The following is a 9,858-nucleotide window of genomic DNA, read 5'->3' on the forward strand; positions in this document are numbered from 1 at the left end:
ATACCATTATCCCTCCTCACCATATATATATATATATATATACATATATATATATATATATATATATATATATCAACAACAAAATGTCAGAGATCAATGAGGGATCCCTAACACAGTTCAGTTGCTCAACCTGCTAGAAGCAGCAACCATATCTCTCTTAAACCATATCATATCTTCTTAGAAGAAAAAAAAACCCCAGTAAAGATGTATTGAATAATGTAATCATAAATAAATTATGTTTAAAAAGAAAGAACTTAGGATGGTTACAGCTGGAATACTTTTGATTATAGGACACTGGATCAGAGTTGAGTGAGGATTAAAAGAATCAAATTTCACAACAACAATAAAAGGCTAATCTATATCAAAAGAAAAACAAAAAAAAAATGAACAAAAAACAAAAAATTTTACAAAGTAGTTTCTATTACCTGTTTGACCAGGAATATACATGTATTTATCAGTCTGTACAAATGTTAGTGTGTTTTTGTTAACAATCTTCAAATCATCAATGGTTTTTGAAAATATTAAAGACTGATCTTCTTTAAAGCCCCAAACAGTCATGATGTAATATCCCTCAACATAAACCTCAGGGACTTCAATATTTGTGCAGCGACATTCCCCTAAAATATTATAGAAGAAGAACGAATAATGAGAAACATGTGTAAATAAAATCAACATGGTGAAATAAATGAAAAATTTTCATAGAATTTGCAGTTATGGAGTTTGAGAAATTTTAGAAGTTTTATATTACATTTATAATGAAAACAGTGAAAAGGATGGAATAAAGAGGATATCGATTTGGTCGCCTGTTTTAATTTAACCCTTTTTCAACTCATAGACATGCTTGAATTGGATTGGATTGCCTATGTTCAGGTTCACTGCAGGACAGAGGCCTCAACATATTCTTTCTACCAACCATAGTCTCATGTAGAGGCTGTGAAATTTCATTTATATACAGGTATAGGTATAGCTGTGTGGTTAAGAAACTCACTTTGCAATCAAGTGGTTTGGGGTTCAGTCCCACTGCATGGCACTGGGCAAGTGTCTTACTATACCCCCAAGCTGACCAATACCTTCCAAGTAATTTTGATAGACAGAAACTGTGTTGAAGCCTATTGTGTGTGTGTGTATATATATTATCATGCTATATATGGGTGTGTGAGTATATATATGTATATATAAAAGATAATAAGAGTGAAAAAACTACAGAAGGCTTGTGTTACATGGTTAAAGTATATATTTAAATTATGTCAGAAAAATGTAAGAAAAATGTTAGAAAAATGTTATAAAATCTTTTTGGTATATAAACATTGTATTTCTCAAAATACAATGTTTATATACCAAAAAGATTTTCTAACATTTTTCTAACATTTTTCTGACATAATTTAAATATATACTTTAACCATCTAACACAAGCCTTCTGTAGTTTTTTCACTCTTATTATCTTTTATACATCCAACCACGTGCTTTCACATAACTTTCTCACCTATGTATATATATATATATATATATGTATATATATATATATGGGTATATAGTTTATACATACATATATATAAGGGTATTTAATTTATACATATACTTATATATATGTATATGCGTGTCTGTGTGCATCTTTGTATTTGTCTGTCCACCATCACCACTTGGCAAAAAAAAAAAATACTGGTGTTGATTTGTTTGACTAAACTGTTCAGGATGGTGCCCTAGCATGAATGAAGTCTAATGACTGGAACCATGAAGAGATGAAAGATATAAATGAGAATATACAAAAAATAAATAATAATGAAATAAAATTTTAAAAAATTTTAAAAAAACATGCTAAAGCACCTTAATTTTATCAACAAGCAGAAAAATAATAATCTAAAAGAAATCTGTTTTTGCGTGAATGCAAATTCTGGTGATGATTATATCAGAGATGAGCAAAAGATTTGCTTGCTGCTCAGTTTTGATTCCTGGGAGTTCCTTAGCAACCCAACACAAAATGGAAACCTAATGTGGTGGTTGTTGTTGCTGTTGCTGGTTTTTCTTTTGGTGTGAATGTGTAGTTTGTATTTGTTCTGATTGAAGAGATTGTGTTTTTGAAAACGGTGCTATAATATCCTTTTTATGTGCCGTTGCTGAGCCTAGATATACATGGTTGTTTAGATATGTAGTTATAGGAAGTATCTGGGTTGGAGCAGACAGCAGCCATTGATATTCTTGCAGTCATATGTAGATGGTATGGCTTTAGTTTCAGTATTCTTGCATTGCTGTGAAGATGGTTTAAGGATGGTGATGGTAGAGTTGGTGGTAGTGACGGTGGTGGTGCTGTGCATGTGTGTGTGTGTGTGTGTGTGTGTGGAGGGGGAGTGTATGTGCAGAAAACAAGGGTGTAGAATGCATAGCTTTAAACATTTTGCAAGTTTTTCTTTTAGGTTAAAAACAGAAGAGTTTGGACACCCAGGTTAAAATACATGATGATAATAACTACATTCTGCTTTCATCCTTTGTTTGTAATAGTCCCGGTGGCTCCCTCCAACTTAATTTAGGAGTTATGACTAGTCAAAATAAGGATTTCTTATATAAGCACAAGGCTCTAGATTTACAACGGCAATGAAAAAAGGAAGTTCTGATGTTTTTATTTTGTGGAAGTTGTTATTAGCGACATATATGAAATGGTACCAACAAAGCAGTAAAGCTAAGATGTAGATATTGTATACATCACGCCTAATGTTTTATTTTGACTCATAAGATTTTCAGCTGTGTGGTTAAGAAGTTCTTTTTGTGGCCTTGTAATTTTAAGTTCCTACTGTGAAGCACCATAGGTGAGTGCTTTCTTATCTACTCTCAGTTGACCAATACAAAGTGAGTGAATTTTGGTAGTCAAAAATTGCAGGGCAGCCCCCCCCCCCCCGTGTGTGTGTGTGTGTGTGCATTGACACTGCTTGATGTTGGTTTATGTTACACATATAAACTGTCAAACAGCTTCGTGGCTTGATATGTGAAGATGTGGAATAAACTACCAGAATGCCCTTCTGTGTGCTTATTATTGGCATAATGAACCTTCTGAGATACAACAAAATCTATTTCAACATACAAATTTGTATCAAGAATCTTGCAAACCAAGTACAAAAAAAAAAATAGATATATACATATACCTTTAACATAAGTATCTCGTTTGTTAAAATTCCAAGTATTATCTTCATTGTGTACAACAAATATAATATTTACATCTTCTCTAATACCAAATGTTGATAAACAAAATTTTTCTGTTGTACCACCATGTAACTCGGCAGGCAAGGTAAGCAAGTACGAACTAAAAGAAAAACAAAAAAAATGAAATTAGAATTTGATATCTTTAGAAATTTTAGGACAGAATTTTATTTCTCAAACAAAATGAATAATAAAATGTATTTCAATATAAAAATACATAAGACATGAAGTCTATACACGAAAAAAAAAAATTGTGACATCTATAAAGTAAGAAATAAATCTTTAATATTTGTTTTTCTATACCAGTATAGAAGGTAAGGCCTCAGACAATTGAGCATAGTTGTTTGGATGCTAATGATTGGGCCCAGTTGACTGAATATTTCACTTGTTTTTGTGACAGTACTTTTTGGCACTGACGGCAAACACACACACACACACACACACACACACACACACACACACACACACACACACACACACACAGAGAAATATATACATGCCGATAGATAGATAGATAGATAGAAAAATGGAGAAGCATTAGACATACAAAGATAAAAACAGGGAAAGAGAGTGACATTACAACCTAGTACTTGTGAGTGGATTTGGTAATCAGAAACTGAAAGAATCCCAGCATGTGTGTGTCTGTGTTTGTCTTTCCACCACTGCTTGAAGACCAATGGTTTGTTTGTGTCCCCATAACTTAGTGGTTTGGCAAAGGCGACCAGACTTTAAAAAAATAATAATAAATACTGGAATCAATTTGTTTGAATAAATCCTTCAAGATGGTGCTCCAAGTTTCTATATGATAAAACATTTGAAAGGTAACGGTATATTGTAACATTTTTAGTGCCTTGTTCAGTATGCCATAGATGGACAAAAAGTTAAAAATTGCTGAACCATAATTTTGCTGCATCAGTGTTTAACCCTTTCGTTACCATATTTATTTTGAGATGCTCTGTGTTACTTTCAATTATTTTAAATATAAAGAATTTAGTAAAATAACTTAGTTATCATTAAGCTAGTGTTAGGAACATAAATTGTGACTAAGGTTTAGTGGAAGATTTTAATTCAAAACTTATGAAAACAAGACATTTGTACTACAGAGCCAGAGCCGGTTTCAGGCAGGTTGGTCACGAAAGGGTTAATCCTTTGATTTGAAGTATCTTTTCTCTCTCACATTTTCAAACGAATCAATAAAATAAACTAAAGAACTGATTAGTAACCACAGACACACACATTTTAAGCAGAGTTATTACACGTTCTCATTAACTGAGTTCATAGTTTTACTTTATACTTTTCTACATGAGTGTCAGCTGATCTAGGGTTAAGCATCAAAAACGGCAGGAAGTGCAAACTGTTTGCCAACTAGGCATACTGGTTATTGTTTTATAAGTTAATTAAAAGAGGAGTAATAGTATCTATGACCATTGTAGGTCCTCCCAGATTGGGATGATTGATATGTCTGATACCCAACCCAAATGCCAGCTATAAACTAACTTTTCCACTTTCTGAACTATTTTGTACTTAATAGCTGACATAGACCACCACAAGTTTCTTTTAATTCTACTGTTTCACTTAAACCTCTGCAGCTCAATGTTTGCAGGAATAAACGTTGACATAAGGGGAAATGGAAGTCTAGCCTCAAAGTCTGCAACGTATTCAACTTTGCTGAAAGCACCCAAGAACCAGATGAGAGGGTTAAACCAGGCAATTTGTTAAGCCTACTACAAAAGTAAAGTAGATAGAATTATGTGTCTTGCTCAGTAACACGATACAATGATTGTGGTGAAGTTTACTGGGTACCATTTGATAAATAGTTCAGTTGTAAAGCATCTTTGATTTTGTAGACAGTACAACTGGTAGTGTTTCTAATTTTTATTTTGAAGATTTACTTGGGGATTGAACAGTCTAAATATTCTGGAGCTGACTGCTGTCATTACATTGTTCTATTTCATGTTTGTGTGGTGATTAAAATCAGTAGAGACTGAAATTAATGCATTTTGAAATGTACACAAGTAGGATTTTGCAGACTTAGATTAAAGTAATATTTTCTCTCTGGAACAAGCAAGTTATAAATTCCTATTGTGAGAAAGAAATGCTTCAATTTCTTATAGAAATTTTATCATGTCTTTTAATGTAAACCTAAAAAATGGGTGTGGCATTGACATCACAAAACACTGCAAGAGTTGAAAGAGATTTCAAAGTGAATAAGTTTTTTATTTTTTTTTTATTAAAGATGAGGAATTTATATGTTCTAACATCAATATTGAAAAATACAATTTGAGATTCATATTTCTTGCAAAAAGAAATTTTCACTGATCCAAGCATACATATACACATACATACACATATGCAAACAATCAAATGGAAAGATGCAAACAAACAACTGGAAAAATGCGCGCACGCACACACACGCACACACACACCATCAATGACATCCAGAGAATTTGTAACTCCACCTTTCCATCTGCATTTTTCCACTTTTAACTTAGCTCTATATGTGCTCCTAACATGTGTGTGTGTGTGTGTGTGTAATTTAACACTATTTCATCATTTTTGAAAAACATGAAAGAAGAAATTCAGGCTCTCCATCAGTAATCAATATTTTCAGCTATAATACACACACACACACACACACACACACACACACACACACTCACTCACTCACTACAAAGTTGTTTTCAAATCTGTGGCTCTTTGATTCTAACAAACAAATGTACTGCCTCATCCACACACACACACACACACACAAAATGTTAAGAAAAAATATCAACTGAAAAATACACCAATATGAAAACAGTTGACCTATCAAGCATAAACATATATAAATATATGTACAGCATAGATGCACACATACATACTTAAACACATACAATATACGTACAAAAGCACAACTAAATTATCACTTTGATTATCACTATCTAGATTGTCAGGTATATATTAAAATGATAATTATACCTTTCGCATCAGCAAAAATAACTGATTTGACATGGAGTATTTCAATGTCTATGCTTCAACTAAAGAAAAAAAACAGCATTAAAACAAACACAATTAGCTGTGTGTTAGTGTGTATGTGTGACCTACCAATATTCTATATCTATTCCTGGCATTTCACTGGTGAAAAGAAAATTTCCTAATCTACAGACAGTAATTACATAGAAGTATTTAATGATTGACAAATGAAATAAGTGAACTTTAGAGAAAACTGCACAGTGGAACAACCACTAGTGAATTTCTTTTATAACTATCTAACAATAACAAGACTTCATTCACAATATCTATTTGTAAATATTTAATTTATTTTGGTAAGCAGCTTTAGTGAAGTTAATATCTAAACTTTGAAAAGAAGAAGTATTGACAGAAATGGTACATGGTGACAGAATTGTGCTAGGGTATTTGGGTTTATATCTATATGTAAGTTAAAATCCCACTGGAAACTGTCATATAAATACTAGTCATATATTGAGAGAGATTCAATCAGATACACTCTTCTCTATGAAAACATGGCCTTGTGTAAATGGGAGAGATCAATATTTAAACATTAATAGAACTTAGGTACTCTGTGTATGTGTGTGCATGTGTGAGAGAGAGAGGGGGAGAGAGAAAGAGAGAAGGAGAGAGAAAAAGACATTGAATGTATGCTGAGAAAAATGGGAGAGAGAGAGCAAATAAAAAGAAGCATGGAAAACGGATATTAAATGATGATGATAATGATACAATGGGCTTCTGTAGTGTCAATCACTCTCGTCTAAAAGATTTGTGAAGCCTATAATACAACACAGTAATAGAAGTAAGATGTTTTAGTAAATAAAATTTGTGACATTGTTTTATTCATCTGGCTTTTGGATAAAGCATGAACATAATGAAATCATTTCCTTGTATGTAAGAAATCAACATTTATAAAGTGGAAGGGCATTGAATGGTAGAACCAATAGCACAAACTACCTTCCAGTATTTTAGTTACAGCTCTGTGTCCTGAGTTCCAATCTTTACTATGGTCAACTTTATCTTTCATTATTCAGGGATAAGAAAAAAGGTGGCAAGCTGGTAGATGAATTAGTGAGTAGGACAAAATGTTCAGCAGCATTTCTTTTGGCTCTTTACATTCTGGGTTAAAATTCTGCCGAGATCAACTTGACCTTTCATACTTCCAGGGCCAATAAAATAAGTACCAGTTGAACACTGGGGATGAATATCATTGATTTACCCCTTCCATTATAACTGCTGAGCTTGTGCCAAAATTTGAAATCATTATTCTGGGAATAATAAATAAGTAACAGAAGGAAAAGAATGGTTGATATAATCATCACTGAGCAAACTTCCCTTCCAAAATTTTGCTCAGTGAAAATCAGTATTTATCATTTTGTAGAAAACAGTTTAAAATCAAATTAGTCACTATAACTGGATACAAAATACATTGTTTAAAATTTCAGTACTGAGAACTGAAACAATAGTTATTAGTATTTATCACTAGAATAGTTCTCAACACTCACTTTTTTATAATCATTGCTTAAACCTTATACATTAAAAAATAAATAAAGCAGCTCAAACTGTACTTAAACGTCCAAGTGAAAGACAAAAGGATTAAAATAGTAATTCAGAGACAAAATTAAGTTTCACAGAAGTGAATAATAGTTAATGATAATCTGCTTCTAAAAAAAAATGCTCACAACCAAGTAGTATTGCTTTTTTTTTTTGTTTTTGAAAGTCATCAACTTTCCTATTGCTTAAGAGGACTAAACAGATAGGTTTAGCACATTTTGAATAATTAACAAAAAAAAGAAACATAAAACATAACCAGATGGCTTGAAAAAGGAAGAGAATAGATCAAGTTTTGCTGACATATATAATCAAAATACAATAGTACAAAGGGTGGTTACTTCAGAAAGAAAAACAGCAAAAAGAAAACAATAAGCTTTTCATAAGTTATTTTTCTTATGGTTTGTGTGAAAAATGAGGTGATTATTATATAGTAGAATTGTCAGAAGATTGATTTCTTTTATAAACTTAAACAGGAAGAGAGGGTACATGGATAGTGAGAAGTCCCTTCAACCGAGTAACTGTGGGAAAAAGAAAATGAATTCTATTTGTCACAGAATAAATAAAAGAAAGGATGAAGAAGCTGAGCGAATAGTACATTAAGAAGAAAATCTCATGACAATATAATTTCATGAAGAAAAAATATATAAAATTGGAGGTGTTTAAGCCAAACAAATCTAGTGAATGTTTTAGCAAAAAAATAATAAAAACATTTCATTTTTATTTTTTTACAAGATATTCTAAATTTGATAACTTCACAGTCAACAATAGTCACACAAGCATGGCTATGTGGTGAAAAAGTTTGCTTTACAACCACATAGTTCCAGGTTTGATCCCACTGCACAGTACCTTGAGCAAGTGTTTCCTATCAAAGCCTCAGGTAGATCAATACTTTGCAAGCGAAAAACTGTGCCCTTTAAGATAAAGTTGTGTTGTAGGGTTCACTTAAATTCACAATTTACTTGCTACACCACAAATGACCAGAGTTAACATTAAAATTTGGTTATACTAATCAGCCTAACGAGTGTAATTAATTCTGAGAAAGCATTGAAATTACATATTTGTATGATGCAAAGAGAATGTGCATCATACATTATAAGTCAATTGTATAGTAAGGGTAACTATGAAACGTCTTTAGAGGGTTGTGTTAGGCTAAGCAACACCGGAGGGTTCATGTAACATGCATAAAGGTATGTATATACAAATATAGAGAACAAGGTAGTATCATTATAGGTTACCACTGGTTTCTCATGTTTTTTAATGTTTAAGATGATATCTACTGTCTGTACAAATAGTTGAATATATTTTGTTTATACCCCAAATGAAGAAAGTGCAACCAAGTGGAGCAAACAACAGGACAAAAACAAAACAAATAAAGAGAGTGAGAGACAGAGACAAAGAAGAGTGCTGGCAAAGAGGGGCTTTAGATGCTTAGATAAAAAAAAAAGTAAAGGGGAAGTAGGGGAAATAAAGAAGTAAATGATATGAAAGCAAAAGAGGATTCTTGGAAAATAGAATCAGAACATAATATTGTCTCAGTCTCTTTGTCAGGATGATGATTTGAGTGAAGAAGATAAAGGAGATTTTAGCACATTTTTGCAAAGAAACAATATTAGGAGTTGAGTAATCATGTTCCAGATAATAAAGATGGCAATAGTATAACATACCCAAGAAGGATATCAAAATAAAGCGATGTATTTAATGAGGATAGGAGGGTTCTTTCCCAAACAGTGGTTCGAAAAAGTTTTAATAAATTTTTTCAAAGGAGCAGTGGTCATCAATAACAAACTTTAGCAAGGAAGAAAGAACTTCCAATTAGAGAAAGTTGAATCCACAAATTCCTGACCATGAGACAAGCCCTTCTCATAGATCTTACTTGAGAGAATAACTGAACCTTGCAGTTTGACTCAGCAATCAACTACAATAGATGCTGAACTTTAACAGCAAATTTCAGCCGTAAGGAGAAAATGGAAAGCTATAACTGAACAGATTGTAAAGGTTGTATCATTTCTGTCAAAATAGAATCCTGCCTTTAGTGGACATCAAAGAGAAGGTATATCTCCTTTATCAGAACTAGAGGAGCAATCAATGAAAATAAAGGTAGCTTTTTAAAAACATTCAGACTTGACC

At 32.3% G+C, this 9,858-nt stretch overlaps 1 protein-coding gene across 2 annotated transcripts in view; it reads right to left on the reverse strand.

Moving 5' to 3' along the window:
* The window catches only part of LOC106869347 (alpha-2-macroglobulin-like protein 1), a 127,942-nt gene that overhangs the window by 68,657 nt on the left and 49,427 nt on the right, over positions 1-9,858 (reverse strand). For both annotated transcript variants that reach the window (XR_016242352.1, XM_089354211.1), the window contains exons 2-3: positions 3,135-3,292; positions 426-617 (exon numbers count right to left, since the gene is read on the reverse strand). Coding sequence is in view for 1 of the 2 variants with exons in the window: in XM_089354211.1 (XP_089210337.1) it covers positions 426-617; positions 3,135-3,292 (350 nt within the window). In the remaining variant the exon portion in view is untranslated. The remainder of the gene's footprint in view (positions 1-425; positions 618-3,134; positions 3,293-9,858) is intronic.

The sequence above is a fragment of the Octopus bimaculoides genome, chromosome 6 (assembly GCF_046866305.1).
Source record: "Octopus bimaculoides isolate indiv1 chromosome 6, ASM4686630v1, whole genome shotgun sequence".
Lineage (NCBI taxonomy): Eukaryota > Metazoa > Mollusca > Cephalopoda > Octopoda > Octopodidae > Octopus > Octopus bimaculoides.